This window comes from Plectropomus leopardus, chromosome 8 (assembly GCF_008729295.1).
Source record: "Plectropomus leopardus isolate mb chromosome 8, YSFRI_Pleo_2.0, whole genome shotgun sequence".
NCBI classification, from domain to species: domain Eukaryota; kingdom Metazoa; phylum Chordata; class Actinopteri; order Perciformes; family Serranidae; genus Plectropomus; species Plectropomus leopardus.
This window is the reverse complement of record NC_056470.1, coordinates 18395239-18412205: the sequence shown is the minus strand read 5'-3', so window position 1 is coordinate 18412205 and position 16967 is coordinate 18395239. Positions and strand designations below refer to the sequence as shown.

At 39.7% G+C, this 16967-nt stretch overlaps 1 protein-coding gene across 2 annotated transcripts; it reads left to right on the top strand.

Annotated features, from left to right (window-relative positions):
• The first annotated feature begins 1438 nt into the window (after positions 1 to 1438).
• Positions 1439 to 16967, top strand: calcoco1a (calcium binding and coiled-coil domain 1a). 2 transcript variants are annotated; one of them, XM_042491725.1, is made up of 15 exons: positions 1439 to 1675; positions 3098 to 3262; positions 3347 to 3449; positions 6756 to 6958; positions 7153 to 7365; positions 7670 to 7812; positions 7913 to 7982; positions 8086 to 8241; positions 9305 to 9559; positions 10241 to 10366; positions 10890 to 10985; positions 11851 to 11938; positions 12119 to 12366; positions 12651 to 12742; positions 14948 to 16967. In XM_042491725.1, the coding sequence occupies exons 2-15, from the start codon at positions 3131 to 3133 to the stop codon at positions 14973 to 14975; spliced, it is 1953 nt and encodes a 650-aa protein (XP_042347659.1). In that variant the 5' UTR covers positions 1439 to 1675; positions 3098 to 3130; the 3' UTR covers positions 14976 to 16967. The 2 variants fall into 2 exon arrangements, with proteins under 2 accessions (XP_042347659.1, XP_042347658.1); XM_042491724.1 differs by having other exon boundaries at positions 1442 to 1675; positions 7664 to 7812.

The following is a 16967-nucleotide window of genomic DNA, read 5'->3' as shown; positions in this document are numbered from 1 at the left end:
AGATGCTGTGGGGCAGTCTTGGGAGGCTAAAAAGCATGCACAGTGTGTTAAGGATGTTTAGGGATATGGTCTGCATGTGATGAATGTAAAGCACTGGGTTTTCAGATGGTATACTGCCATCTGCTGTCAGAAGTTGTTACATCATCATGCTGTAAGGCTTACTATAATGTAAGGCATCTTAACCAATAAATAGTTTTGCACATATATTGTAGATATTTGTTATAGTATGTTTTTCATAAATTTATTTTTATTTTGCTATTCTATATTTATGCTTGTTGCCTTTATGCCTTTTATGTTTATTGTTTGTACCAAACATCAAGGCAAATTCCTTGAAGTGACAACCTACATAGATATGAAGTCTCCTTTTCTTTTACTGCATTATGATAAATCATTCATGTAAAGCCAAATGTAAGGACCAGCACAGTGTAAACAAACATAAATGTTTGTGAAATATATGCAAACTTGCCCTTGTTAATAAAGAAATTATTTTTTTGAAAATGAAGATGACTGTTTAAATAATACCTAAATTCCTCATCAAATCTGAAACATGGATTTATGTCAAAAGATCTGTTCCGGTTATACAGGTAAATCAGTAAACCTGCTTAATTGGCCCCTGTGGGAAACTGATTCAACTGATCTGCAAAAATAAATCAAAAAATAAAATAATACAACAAAATATATAGATATAAATGTGCATGTGGCACAGAACTAATAGTATTCTACAGGCTACACAATTAATCAAAATATTGAAATGTGACAATATCCAAATCGCAGGAGCTTCATTTTTTTGATAAGTGTAAAATGCAACACAACATACCATTATAAATTAAGCATTGTGCTGCTACAGTAATGCCTTGGCCTTCAAATTGCAGAAGCACTGTAAGGGAACTTGCTTGTTTAGTACAGACCTCAGCAAAAATCAAAGAATCACCATTTTTAGTGAAAGTGAAATGCAAGTATGACCATACCCAGCAAAATCGTAACTTATATCTCAATATATGTTGTGTAAATTAAATAGCCTTCATTCTGCAGTGTGCCTTGTCTAACTTCCAGCTGTATGAAAAATAACGCCCAATAATGACACTGACAGCCACACACGCAAGATTTTCTTTGTAGCCTATGAGATGAACAGTTGCAAAGGAAAAAAGAAAAACAAAAATTAAACAACTTGCTCTCTCCCACTCTGCATACATCCGTTTCGCTGTATCACCCGCCCCTTGTTGTTTTCCTCATCGCACTCAGGAGATTCTCATTCCCATTGGTCAGTGTGCACACTTCTGTCATACAACCAGTAGCTCTCTGTGCTTTGGCATCCGATGAGAAAAACAACGGCAGCCATTGAGAAGCATCATATTACGTACAGTGCGACCTTTTTAGTCTGCTTTGAGCCTGGGGATTGTAGTTTAAAGCGCAGCGTTTCAGCGAGATATTATCGACGTGGCGAACGACAGCTCCCATAATGCCGCGGTGGAAGTGAGGCTGTCATGCTTGTGTTTTGCTTTGTTTTTTTTTTTTTTTTGTTATTGTTTCGGGTTAGTGGAGCAACTGAGCCAGAAGAGGAAAAGACACGTCTGTATCTCTCGTGTTTTTGTTGTTTTCTCGCGCACTGGGACTCCTGTATCTAATATAGAGGCGGCTCGTTTAGAGCGTTTACAGAGAAGTGAGGGCGATAAAGGTAAGCGAGATACCCGAGACGGCCGAGAGATAATGTGCGCAGATGTCTTTTGTAGTTAACAAAGCCTGTTATTGTCGCGGCTGACGTGCACGCGCAGCACTTTAACTAATTGGACAGTGCTAATAAACGTGTACATGTTCAGATCTAACTCCAGTGTCTTTGTTTTGACGTTTGTCTTCCTCGGCTTGCATCGACGTGCATGTCAGACTGTTTTCTCGACATGTGCTACTGTTGGGCCTCAAGCCTCGTGCTGTGTAATGTGAAGCCTCCTAAAGCTACTGTTATATTTTAGTCTTTAATCTATGGTTTTTGACATCTGCAAAATGTTCTGCAGTATTTACACAAGTTTCTTACCTTATTCCTACATTCAGAAAGGCGCTTTACTAAAATAGAAAACTCTACACCATTATAATTATATTGGATTATGACTCCACCAGAGGAGATCACAATAAAGTATGAGGAAGTCACAGTTTATCCACAATTGCAGTTTGCATTGCAAGCCCAAATATGAATTCCCTCTATGCATGTTTGCAATGTTTTTCCTTGCACATGTTGTCACATTAGTAGGGTTCCAGCAATATATTCTGGCTTTAAGGTATACCCTGATATGAAGGTTGACAATTATCATACCATGTAAATTTGCTTATCTACAATATTGGGGGGAAAAATGCAACTGGGTGGAGAAACTCACCTTTCATTTATTATTATTTTCGAAAGGGAGACATTTTACACATGCTTTTATTAAAAAACATAACTTCAAGTCTTAATGATAGTGATAAAATATTTATTCATCTAAAATGAACCCTTCTGTTTTCATTTCTTTAAGTGTCATTCTGACTGATAATAACAACTCTGTGAAATTGTGAAACCAGGATACTGTACAGTAAAAATATCAGGATGCATACAGGATGCATCATTAAGCTCATATGACTTATGTTGGACTCAATAGCCCACACAATGCTAATTAAATAAATAAAGTGACACGTGTCTCCATGTGGTTAACAGCAGGCAAGAATTCCTCAAAATTGTGTATTTGCTGGTGTAATCTGAGTCCTATACATGCTGGAGGCCCCACACACCTTGTACTCAATGCTCACATGTGACAGAGTACAATAGCAAATGACTGAAATAGCCTCAGTGACAAACATGCAATATGTCATGTTGCTCAAGGGCCATGCTGTCACCGAGGTTTAGTTCTGGTGGCCTCTCCGGAAGTGTGTGCTAAGTCAGGATATCTTCTTACACTGAATAAATATTCACAGCATGCTAGCTCTGTCTTGTTTGTTCTCCAGCAGTCACCTCTTACCCATTTCACTATTGGCTCATCTACCCATGCATGTCAGTTTCTACCCTAAAATTGGACTGAATAACCTTAAGAAATAAAAATCAACTCAAGTTTCAAGGTTGTGTTTTTTCTCATAGGTGCAAAATAGCCTGCCTTTTTTGTGTGTTGCCATGGAAAAGGCTTGGCAGGTGGAGTTCAGAAACGTGGGCTGCAGTTACTTCCCTCAGAGCAGAGTCGACTGCCACTACACACTGAGCTCACAGCACAACTGGGCCAGCAATGACTGGATAGGGCTTTTCAAGGTATTGTGAACATGATAACTTTAACAAAAATCAAGTGAATAATGAATATTCAACTGTAAATTAACAGCATGTTTTCTTCTTCAGGCGGGATGGTCATCAGTGAAGGACTACCACACATTTGTTTGGGCACTGGCCCCTGCCGACTATCAAGAGGGCACAGATGTCAACTGCTGTGTGCACTTCCAGGGTACTCATGCCCTTGTTTTCTAATTGTATTTTATTTCCCATAGTTAGCCAGAATCTATACTGGTACGGTGCTTAGATCCACACATAAAACCTTCAGCAGGAGATTGATGTTTCTGCAGATTTAATTGCTCTCTTGTACACAAAAGGCTGGCAACTGGTATATTTAGTGGAGGAAAATGTTAGTTATTTCTACCTTAAAAGTGGAAATAACTGATGTAAAAGGGAAAATATCCTGTACAGAAGAGAAATAGCCCTCACAGCTTTGTCTCCAACACAGACACAGTCTCTGTCATGGTTTGAATGAGTTTCTTTAGGATGCAGGAGGTTGAGTAATGAGGATGTCAAAGACAATGCCTTTGTCAAAGCCTGCTCTGACTACCACCACTCATGGGAGAATACAGTGTGCTCTCTGTCCTGTCTATCAGTGGCAACTGATAAGCCTGATTCAGTGTCGGGGGCACGTGAGCAGCAGGTGTGGCATTGACCTCTGGTAGAGTAATTTATCACTAACTTAAGCATACTGTCAATGTCATTCTGCATTGGAAGAGGAGCAGAGGGAGTAAAGTCTAAAGAAACCACTGATGGTTCCTTATCATCATCAGCGATGCAGTGATTTAAAAAGAAAGGTCTCCTGCACTGTGACCTAAGCCGCTGCTGTAAGTTACAATACAGCTCATAAACTTTGCTGTATGTCATTCTCCCTGTCTGTTTTCCATCTGGTCCCCTTGACTGTACACGTGTTGTGGAAGAGAAAAGAGTAAATCATTCTAAAGCTGTAGCCTGTGTGAGATAAGGATAATATTAGGTTAGCTTACTTTATGGGCTGGATGAAGTCACTGGTTGTGGCTGGCTGCTCTCCGGTCAGAGTGGGAAGCAGGAGGTATATCATCCTCTGTTCCTTACTCTTTTGTTAAGAGTGGGAAAAAATGAAAGAGAATTAGGAATGTACAAATATGGTTAAACTAGGAAATAAACAAAGTCAGTTGCAAGTTAATACACAAGAATCCAGTTATTTAGTAGTATTATCAATACTGATAGACTTATTCTTGTCTGTTGGACACAGAATTGATTTGATACATTTTTTATTAGGAATTTAAAATCACAACAACTAAAAAAGAATATTATGACAAAAAAATCCTAGAAGAAAGCACTTAATAGCATCACTAAAAACACCTGTTTCCATAGTTGTCCTTGGTGGAAATAACAAGCAAGATGTAAAGAAACATACACATCATTGCAAATATACAAATTACATTACAAACCGTTTCCCCTTTGCAACTCCATGGCCATGGTTCAAATCACCTCCCTCGCATTGTCTTTTAAGCTTGTAGGAAAGTACACTATGTCTAGCAGCGCAAGCAAAGTCCAACTAGCATTGAATTAACATGCAACTCAAAGTTTTTTCATGTTTAAAAAATAGGGTGCAAAAATATAAAAACATTAGCTTTTGTAGAAAGTATGGATAGCATCATTAACAGAACATTGATGTTTGCTTTCTAACTGAATGGGTATCTTATACATTTAACGTGTGGAAAAAAAAATACAGCAGGATGTGAATACGTTATTTAATGCGCAGTTAGCTTGTTGTAGCATACTGGAGCAAGATAAATATTAGGGCCTGTAAATGCAGGCTGCTCCTCAGAGCACAAAATACAGTTTCTTCTCGGATGTATTGGTGTCTGCTATCTAACAAAGTTACGTTACACCATACAATCAAGAAAAAGTTTAGTATGAGCCAATACAAGGTGTATTTTTACCTCTTGAGGCGGAGGTTAACAGTGACCGTTTTCACCAGGGAAACAGCGGCGTTAACGTTATTCGACCAGGTAACGAACTTCAACGCAACACCGGGACAAACTCTGAACAGGTCGATGGAAACAGTTGTTCTCATCTAAACTAACACGCGTATGACAGAAAACAAGCGTATATCGCTAAATAGCCAGTATTTCTTAAGCGACACATGTCGACATAAAGCAGCTACTTTGCTCTACTTTAAAACGCATTTCCGAAGTGAATAAACACCTGTCGAAGTTTAGCTAGCAAGCTAGCTAACAAGCTAGCTAGCTAAACAGGACCGTTGCAGTCACCAACCGGTTTCAGGCGTCCCGTGCTCGTAAAATAACGTTACTTCAGCGGAGGAATGACAAAAACGGGAACTCACCGAGGTATGCTGCAGTTTTCGATGAAATATCAGGATGTATAGGTATAGTCCAGCTCGGTGTTATGGCCAGAGTCCCTGCTAACTCACGCTGCGACTGAAATGTTTGCGACCACTGAAAATTGAAAGTTGGCGCGCAACGTCATTTTCTACGCTCACCTGGCGCCACACCCATCTGAGTGCTGCCGGTGCTGGTCGGAGGGTGTATTACAGCTCTCTGCTCATAAATCAAAGTATCTGAAATGGCTATTGACCTTTTTTCTTTACAGCAGACGGTTTGACGTGTCTTGGTAAAAGCACGGGCATACTTATTAACATTAATGAAGGCTGTATTCCATTTAGCAGAGGTCCTGGCGTTGTGCACGATGGCTCATGGGAATAGCTTACTGGGACACTTAATAGAACTGAGCCATCATCAATGTAATCAATTTCACCTGTATTTTTTTTACTTTTTACAATATAATTTCAGTATTCAGTTAATAAATGTAATATTTTATTGATGAGAATAATGAAGTCATATAAATGTAAAATAGATGCATAAACTCTCTAAAGGCTTGTATTGTAAGAATACCAAATAGTGTCAGGGTATGTCATAGAGAGTTAAATGTATCTTAAAAAATGATTGGCTTTTTCAAAAAATAGAGAAGATTATGTTTATCTAATGTGCACTTAGTTTCACCTTGTTCTCGTTCAAAACTATATACAGAAGGGCTGGTAATCACTGCAGGCCCCACAATACAAAATTATCATGATACCTTAGTCATTTTACATTATTATTGTGATTTTAACGGTTTGCAGTATATTGATTACTGCAATAACATATATTGTGATAACATATATTGTCATGCTCTGTGATTTATTACCATTTTTTGCAGCAAAAGTATCTTTAAAAGTAGTTGATTTTATTTTTCTAGTAAGTTTAATTTGTATTTGCGGAATTAATATTTTATGTGATAAAAAATCAATACTTGCCATTCGTGTATCAATACAGTGTTGCCACACAAAATATTGTGATACTGTGTTGTATTAATTTTTACCCCAAACCTAATATATAGTATAAGGAGAAGACATCTCAAAAACCACAAGGGGCTAGTTTGAAACGCAATTATTCTTAACATGTATCATCTTTTTTCCCCACTTTCTTTTTAGCCTCCTACCTTCCCAAGCCCAGCTCCCAAGAGTATGAGTTTGCATATATCGATGCAAAGGGAGAAGTGTGCTCCCGCAGCTCCAAATTCATTTTCTGCGCTCCGAAGCCACTTGAGGATCTGGTGACCCTTGAGGAGGAGCCCCATGGAGAGGAGGAAGGTACAGACATGTTGCTGGTTGTGCCCAGGGCTGAGCTGCTGCAGGTGAGCATAAGAAATACAGAATAGATTTATAAGGTAGTGAAGGGGAGTATGTTTTCAGTTTTGCAAAATTAATGAGTGCTGATAAAACACATATGCTGGGAAATCAATACTGTTGTTTACTGCTGGCACACACAGAGACTAGAGAACAATTATGATTCCCCATCCGCTGCCTGCCTCTTCCTGTCTTTTGTCAGAGTCGACTGCAGGAATGTCTGCGAGAGCGTGCCGAGCTGCTGCAGGCGCAGGAGGTGGCAAACAGGCAGAGGGAGAAAGAGAAGGAGGAGTACAAGCGGGCGAGGGAGGCCTGGGACAGAAGACGCAAAGGAATAGAAAGTGATTTGGCCAGGCTGCAGGAAGAGCTGAAGCAGAGCCAAGAGAAGATTGAGGAGATGGGGATGAAGCAGAAGGTGGTGTATAGAGCCATGCAAATGACAGGGTGCAAGATCATTTGATTAGGACCAATTTGCCTGTTACCATTTCCATACTTTTCTCTTTGTCTGTGCCCTTATTCTCAGATGACAATCACGTCTCTGCTCAAACAATATCATGTCTTTTTTAATATAAAATTCTACAGTAATTCAATAAAATGTCTTGGTTGTAATCCTAAAATGTTAAATTTAAAACATTTTTTATTAGGGTAGCCGCGTGTATGTCATGATAAATTTAAATTCCTCATAAAAATTAAAAATGCCTCTGGTCTGTTAGGAGCAGCAGGCTTTTGGAGAATCACTAGCCCAGGAGAAAAGTGCTTTATTGGATGCGAGGGAGGCGAGCGAAGTGCGAATCAAAGAGCTGGAGGAGGATATGAAAATCCTGACTCAGAGAGCCGTGGAAAGAGAAACGGAGCTGGAGAGGTATGACATTGTCTTTGTTGCCTTGTCTCTTCCTTCTTTTAGTTTTATGTGAGTGTCATGAATACTTTTGATTATCAGTAACCCAAATCTGTGTGTGCAGGATGAAGGAGAGAGCAAAGAGGGCAGGAGCTCAAAGAAAAGAAGAGGAGAGTGAGAGAAAGAGCCTGCAGGTTATTATATTTGAAAACATGCTGTATATCATGATAAAACCTGTGTCTCTGTTGTTCTTTTCTTCCATGTCTCACTGTCATCTGTGTAATTTCTTTGTTTCAGACCAAGCTGGAACAGACAGAGGGCGAACTTAGAAGTCTGTCTAAGGAGTTCCAGGGCCTGAGGAATTCACTGGCCCAGAGAGACACAAGTGTCCTGCAGCTTCAAAACAGCATCACCACCCTCACCCAGAAACTCACCGCTGCCCACAGGAAAGAGGTCATACATTTCTTTGGAAACCAGAGGGGATGGGATGTAAAGGAGAGTTGATATAAATGCATGTACTCATAGATAATGCTGGACTCTGCAAATTTGCATGCTAGAGAAATCAAATGTGCGATGCGTTATGACCACCAGCACACTCTTGTTTACCATAGAATACTTCACTGATCTTCAGGAGACTTTTTGCATTTTTGAATCCTGCACCTCTAAGAAGTGGAGAAGTATTTGCACCTGAATTTATTTGTAACACACAGTCTCAATTATTGATGTCATTTTCTATTATACACACATATGTTTAGCATTAAATAAGTGTCATATGTCAGATCCTAAAACTTTGCTAGAATTACACCAGTAAACTCAAAGGTCAAGTGTGTGTAGGTTTAAGGCAACATTGGAATCTATGAGGCACTCGGTAGCTTAGTTGGTGGAGTGGGTGCCCCGTGTACACAGGCTACATCCTCGTTGCAGTGGCCAAAAAAAAATCTATATATTGCAACCTATGAAATTTCTTCCAAGTGTCAAGCGTGCAGGAGAGCCACAGTGGCTGACGCAAAAACATGAAAATGCAAATGAATGGCCTTATCTAGAGACAGTGTTTGGTTTGTCCATTCTGGGCTACTGTGGAAACATGGTGGTGCGAAATGAGTAACTCATGGAAGAGGACCCGCTCCATGTAGACAAAAACAGCTCATTCTAAAGTATCTAAAACACAAAGATTATTTAAGACAGTTATACACTAACAAAAACATAGTTACGAATATTAGATTCCATTTCTGCCAATATATCTCCCTAAATCCTAAACACTGAACTAAACCTTTTTTCTATGTTATTCAATACCCATCATGTTAATGAAAGTGTTTAGTTGCTTAAAATGCCACCAGATACCACAGGGGTGTAGTATAACCATACCTTTGAATGTTTTGGTGGCATCTCAGCATGCTGAACTGCCAACTCTATCAAATTCAGTATTTATTATTTTCTGGTCTGGCATTACGTAACAAATCACCTAACAGTTATAAATATGTAGCCAACACATGCTTTCTCATCCCTTCATGTCCAGGCAGAGAATGAGGCCACAATGAAGGAGATGCGGAGTCTGCGGGAGCGTCTGAACACGGCTGAACGTGCTGCAGAGGGCTTAAAGAGTGATCTAAGTGCCATGGTGGCCCAGAGGGATCAAGGACAGGCCGAACTTCATCAGGCTCGTCTTCAGGCTGCCCAACTCACCCTTCAGCTTGCAGATTCCAGTCTGTCCCTGAGAGAGGGGAGAGCCCGCTGGGCCCAGGAGAGGCAGAATATGCAGCGTGCAGCTGAGGTACTGCAGAACATCAAATCCAAAGTGTACTGTTTTTACTGTGGTAGAATTTTTAATATATTTTGCTTTTTCTGTCCAGATATCTCAGTTATGTTGATAGATGTTGTGATTTTTCAAATTAGCACTTGATGGCTTCAAGATTAAATGTTCTCATAGCTCTCCTAAGTGGATTACACTGTTTATGTTATTGTGCACCGCAGCTGTGAAGATGAGTGAAGTTTTTACACATGGTCCTGTGGCTTCACTCTTTTAAGTGAAGACATTATAGACTGAGTAGGATTCAAGATTCAAGAACCTTATTGTCATCATGCAAGCATAATGAAATTTCTTATGTGTCATCCTTAAATGTTTAAACTTCATATATGTATATTTACAAATACAATAAGGCACAAACTTGAGAGTAATATTCAAATCTATTATCTATATTTAAATATACATAAGCCCTATTATGCATGAAAAAAATATACAAAAAAGTACAGCCAACAAGTGTGCAAACATTAGCAGCAGCAGCAAGAGTCCAGTAAAGGTGCAATGTAACAGATATGGAGTGATGTCAGTGGACTGACATGAAGTAAATAAACCAGTAATGAGTCAGTGTGTGTGTGTGTGTGTGTGTGTGTGTGTGTGTGTGTGTGTGTGTGTGTGTGTGTGTGTGTGTGTGTGTGTGTGTTACCCTTACAGAAGGACCACGAGCGCCTGGAGAAACTCAACGCAGAGATGCAAAGGATGGAGGAGAGGCTGCAGGAGGAGACGATGGAGCGGGTGAAGCTGGATGTTGAGCTAGGAAGAGAAAAGGATTGTAACCGGGTGAGAAAGACTACGAAGTTGCTTCTTGTTTGCTGGTAAAAGGTCATTTTGTGAGTTGACTTCAGTGTTTTTGCAATAAATAGAATTTCAATTACCATACAGAAATGAGAGTAGAAAGGATTTTCTCATCTAATGTCTTTAAAAATAATTTCCCAAAATCTTGCGCTATCACTAGAACTTTTCTCTGTATTTATCACAGTTGCCATTCTGAAATCACAATATCTGTAAGATGCTTCTGACCAAGGGCATAGATTTTATTATAACACTGGGGGACACATATGAAACTGGGGTTTGAGGGTCACAACATTAATATGCACCAATTTTTGTCTTTTCTGCGTCAGTTAATGATGTAAATGTCTTTTGTTTTGTCAAAATAAAAATCCTGTGCTACTTTCATGTTTTTATTGGGGAGGACAAATGCACAGGTGCTGAATGTTGAAGGGGAAATGTCTCCTGCACCCCCCCAGAGATCTACATCTGTGGTTCTGACGTGTCCTGTCGTCCTCTGATATCTTGCCTGCAGGTTCAGCTCAGTGAAACCCGCAGGGAGCTCCAGGAGCTGAAGGCCAGTCTGAGGGTTGCCCAGAAAGAGAAGGAGCAGCTAGTTGCAGAGAAACAGGTCAGAAACACAGTTTGGTTAGGGGACGACTTGAATCTATGCTGACAGAAAAATATGGAAACCATCCTGTTTTCAGATAGTATTCATGTGTTAACATTGCATGTATTGTATTACAGATACTGGCTTTTTGCCCCTGTTTATTATCAGCTGTTAAGGTCTTGAGGCTAATAAATGGCTTATATGGATTATAAAGTAAACTGTAACTGTTTTATTCTAATCAGGTCATTATTATCTTTAAATTAAGAACAAGTTCAGTTACAATTTCTTCCACTCTAAAGCTCGAGTGCATCTTTGAATAATATTTGTTTTTCTAAAACCTCTTAATCAATAATGTATTCATATCCTAAAACTTACTGGTGTAACATATACACAAGTATACAGGGACTGTGAATGTCCCAGGTGTTGGGAATCTTCTGTCTCTTGTTGTCTTCTTAGTTGTTATTGTGCAATATAAATTGTTTATAGTGCAATATAAATCAGTGGATTTCAGGGCAGTCAGTGCTGCCGCTGTTAAAGTGCCTGCAGAGTTTTTGTTGGCCACCATCACATTCGTCCGCTACTGGCAGAATAGATGGTCAGTGTTTTTAAAATCAGTGTCCACCTTAATTTTAACATCTGCCATATGGGAGCATAGCAGCCAATCTGTGGCACATCGTAAATCAAATGTTTAAATGTTTATTGAAGAGTGATAATGATATTTATATAATAGCAAATGTTGTGTTTGTGTATTTACTGTATTACCATTTTATGTGGCTTTGGCTTGAAGAAGTCTGACATCATGAGGGTTATGAGGGTGATGGCTGCGGATGCCATGATGAAAGTGCTGCCCTGGTGTGTGATATGATGGCTGTATTTTCCACTACAGGAGTTGATGGAGTACATCTGTCAGCTGGAGCAGAAGATGGGAACAGTGGCCAGTGCCAAGTGGAGCGCTGCCCCGATTGCCTCTACAGGTGAATGGAGCCACACATTAATCTACTGTATGCCCTGCAGATGTGAACAATAAAAGTGTTAACTATCATTCAGCAGCAACACTAAATATTGCTCAGAATGGCCTGTGTCGCTGGGATGACGGGAGCAGTGCTCTGAGAAGAGGGGCCCATTTTTTTGTCTGATTATGTTCTATCTGGCAGGGCGGCCTGGCAGTGCGTTATCTGACTCTGAGGATGAGAACCCAGAGGCTTTGCAGCCCCTCCGTCCACCAAGACCTCTGGGGCACTACAGCCTGTGTGAGCAGGGCCAGCCGGACTCCCTGCTCCTTGCCACCCCTCCTCCCTCCCCAAGGGAGGTGGAGAGGAGCGCAGTGGTCATCAACCAGCCAGCGCCGCTGTCCTCGCCACACCAGGCTGACGCTGACACTCTGGTGCACAGCTCTGATTCGGTGAGACACGCTATCTGAGCCGTTTAGCGTCACTGTAGGCTAATTGCATGTGATACTGAAAATGAGCTATGTGTTCATGCTGATAGCAGCGCACACCAGTTAAACACAGGCAGTGGGTCATTTGATACAGACATTATCTCCTAGAAGCAATTAGACGGCTATTCTGCAAGTTATTAGACTGTAATAGCTGCTAGTCAGACATGTGTTAACTGTGTACGTGTGTGTGTGTGTGTGTGTGTGTGTGTGTGTGTGTGTGTGTGTGTGTGTTGCTCTTTGGTGTTAAGGAGGAGGAATCTGATACACTTCAGTGTGGAAGGCACAGCTCTGGAGAGGAAACAGCACTTTTGCTGCCTGAACACACAGACCCTGTTCTCAGGTAGAACCTCCCACTCAGACACACACGATCACACACTGAAATTGACTATATACACACACAGGAGGAGGAAAAAGTCCTTAAGTGTCAAAGAAGTAATACTCCATAAAATTTCCAGCATTCAAAACTTTGTCAGTGTTTAAGTTTATACTGTTTTTATTTGCTATAAAATGTTTGTCACTTTGAGGAGAGGTTCCAGTGAAAATGATTTAATGATTTAGTTATTGTTTGTAAAAATGTTCGCCAGCAAAAGTAAAAGTTAAAGCCAACCCCAGATTCACTCTCGTTTGGCATTTTGCCTCACTATATTTGCATTTTTCTGTGCTATGTCTCTTTGATGCCTGCTGCTTCCAGTCTGTCACCTGTTCACTACCTTTTTATAAAGCCCTGACCTCACCTGAGTGCTGTGGGGGTACACACCCGTAAACATCCTACAGACTATAAGAAGGGAAATGGCAAATACAGGCAGAGAGCAGAATCTCAGCAGATAAATTACTTTATAGAAAAACCCTGCCTAGTATACCTGTAAGTAACTAATTTACTGAAGCACAGTTTTTCAGGTAATAGTTGTACTTGAGCATTTGCATTTTACACTGCTTTAGAGCCTTACTCTGTTCCGCATTTCAGGCGGAAATGTTGGAATTTTACTTCTTATAAAAAAAGAAAGTTAAAGATTCATTCATTCATTCATTCGTGGTGTCTTACAAACAAGCAGTGTATACATCTGCCAAGTATCATATTCTAGATGTCTGTAGTTGTCTATGAGCTGTTACTTGTGATGGAATATTTTTATACTGTTGAAATGGTATTTTTAGTGGGACAGTTCACACTCAAATTAAAACATGCATATTCTCCTCTTACCCATTGTGCTACTTATCAGTCTATTGATTGTTTTGGTGTGAGTTGCTGACTGTTACAACTTGTGCTGTCATGAGCACAAGAAAATATAGTTCCTGCATGAAAACTTCTCACAACAAGGTTTTAGCATTATCTAGAGTAATCAGGTCATGATGGATTTTTTTTTTCTTGTTTTGTTTTTTGGTGCTTTGAGCACCACAAGCTGAGTGCCAACTACTTACATTGTATTTTAAAGAAGGCAGACATGTCTAGCCAACATCTCCAACACTTGGCAACTCACACCAGAACAAACTAATTTGACTGATAGCACCACAGGTAAGATGAAAAATATTTGTTTTTTATTTTAGAGTGAACTGTGTCTTTAAGTAAAAAATCTGATTACTTCATCACTGCCTATCACAATATTACACATGAAAGAATTCATTGTTGCTACTAATTTAACAGTTATATAGTGATGCTGTTATAGCCTCTAAAAGGTGAAAATAATGCAAATGGACACATACTACTTCTCAATATATAAAGCAGGACTTATTTTAGATTAACGAAGGCCAAGTGAGGATTAGACAATCACAACAAATGGTGCACAGTTGAAGATTTACTGTTAAAAAATTGAGCTCTGCATTACAGGCTGCATATTAAAATGAAAATTTCTTTGAGGCCAAACAAGCCAACAAATTTCTTCCTGTCATGCCGTCTGGTTTTAAACTCCGGCAATGCGTCATATTTTATGAGCTCATGACTTGATTTGTGTGTACAACCTTACTCTGCAAAGTAATTAGTGAATACAGCAGCCAGATAAATGCCGTTGAGTAAAAAGTGTCATATTTATTTCTTAAATGTAAAGAAGTAACATTATTTCAAAGAGGAAAAAATTAAGTACTTGTAATTTAAAATTGTACTTAGTACCTGAGTACTGAGTTGTTTTCTACCACTGGTCTCAGACAGAAATAGTTTCAGGCGTACACAATGAATTCAAAGCTTGCTAATGCACACAGACACATGCGACCAATTATTTATGGTGACAGGGCGAGTATGGCTGGAAGATGGAAGTTTTGAATATGTGGTCGTAAAAGAAGTTGAGTCAGGGTGAGGCGGGGGAGACTGTGCGAGACAGAGCCGGGGCGTGGGAGGGGCAGGATGGGAGGACAAGGGGACAGATAAGTTGACAGCAAGCTGTAGCAATGATTTACCTGAGGGGTGTACCGCAGTCACGGGCCAATTTTCAGCATCATTAAAGCCCTCTCTCTCCCACTCAGCCGCTCCTTCAGTCTAACCTCCTCTTTCAACCAGAATGTGTTTCTTTCAGTTTTTTTCACACACACGCACACTCTGCTTTGTGTCCTCCTCCAGTGATCTGGCCGACACCTCGCTATGGTAACCAGTGGACATCCAGCTGCATCAAGCGATCAAAAAGAGGAGACTTTCTTGGAGTTAATGTGGCTCCACATTACTTCCACTAACAAGCACATACACAGCTCACTCACTACACAAACAAAATGTTAATATGCAATTTACATCGTATCTGCCGTGAACCTTGGTTTCCCCTTTTAGACTGTTGTGTTTTTTTAGCTGTTTTGTTGTTAGGGATGACATAATGCCTGTGGTGGCAGGTCAACACCGTGTTTATGGCTGACATAAGACTGTTGCACAGTTTGAAACGGCGTGCTTTTGGGCATGGGGCTGTGGCGTTTGAGAGTTTGCAGGCTGTAGCAGAATGATTTCTGTTGAATCATTGCTATGTCAAGAGCTTTACGATGGATGTTATGTCGTTTTTATGACATTTGTGATTAGGAGTCATGACAGGCACTGTAATTATGATGTTTTGTGCAGGCCCGGCTCCACTGGAAATCATGGCAAAACTCTCTTCCAGCATTAAATTCTCCACAGCAGCTTTGAGCGCTATTCAACAGCAGCATAAAGTAATGATACAGCATCATGCTAGAATTATATCGCAGTAATGTAGGTCTATGACATCATATTTCTCCTCCATTTACTCAGAAGTAAGATTTGATATGCACTTTCTTGCACGCGTTAGCAGTTGATTGTTGTCATGCAGATGCAGTTAAGGAGATTTAGTGACGCTGAGAGCTCTGTAAGACGGACAAGCATTTGAAATAGAAAGCTTATTGAACAGATTGTGTTTAAAGTCTATTTAATAGATGCCAGATGCAACTTTCTACTTCAGTAACGTCATATCATCATTATATAAAATTAATGCTCATAAGCTTTTGGATCAGCTGCAGTTTTTACTTGTTAACGATCCTGGATTTTACATTTCATAATTATTGAAATTTACGAGCTGGCCATTTGGATATTTAGCGTTTGTTACACTTTGTATTTTACAGAAATCGTGCAGTTCTAAATTTGTGCCTAGAATTAAAAAAAAAAAAAAAGTCAAAGAAAATCATCTTTATAGATCCTGACATCATAACATGGTGTTGGTATTTCCCCCCCAGCCGTACGGCAATATACTGCCTAATAAAAATTGCTGCCTATCTTTTAATCAATACTGTATGCATTTTTCATGATTTTCTATTTATAATTAACTTGAGTTATGCTGCAATGAAACTACATTCAGGTTTAGTTTGAAATAGGTGTTTTTTCCACACAACTGCCTGTGCAATGTGTGACAAAAGTTTCCATGCTTGGCTAATGAGGATTTGCTATAGACACTTTGACGCTTGATTTTATCTGCTGTATTTGCACCCTATTTTTACTATAGAAGAGTTTTTAGATGAAAAGTTGATATATGGATACTTAACATTATGTCCTCTCATCTTAATCATTACCATTGTGTGTTGTGTTTACGTATATTTTATCTTTTTTTTTTGTTTTTACCTTCTGCTTTAAAATAATCACTCTATTAAGATTTATATATGAGTTTTATTGTTGCAAGATATTGGTGCTAATGAAAGGGAATGATGCCGGCATGTTGAAGGTGAAAGAAAGTGATTTTAATGTCATGGAAGGAGTACAACCTCTTGTTTACCTTGTGTCACTTGGTTTTCAGTACATGTTGATTCTCCTTATATAAAAGTGGGAATGTTTTGAGGAGCCTGGTATTCCTTTCCCAGAAGATAGCACGCTACACTACATGTATTCTCCATAGTCCCTGTTTGTGGTTGTAATCTGACTTTATGTCTTATAGGGAAGTTATTTTTTTTTTGCTGTTCTACTGAGAGCTCCAGTACGAGTGCTGCTCGTCGGGACACCGTCTCCTGTTGCAATAAAGCTCCAGTGGTTATGGTTTGTTTTGAAGTTTTGTGTGCGATGGTTATCCCTCATGTACGCCGACGTGTGTTTTCTTATCAGTCATGTAACAGGGATTTGGGCGGGGTTCTGTATAATAAAATGGTTTATGTATCCATTA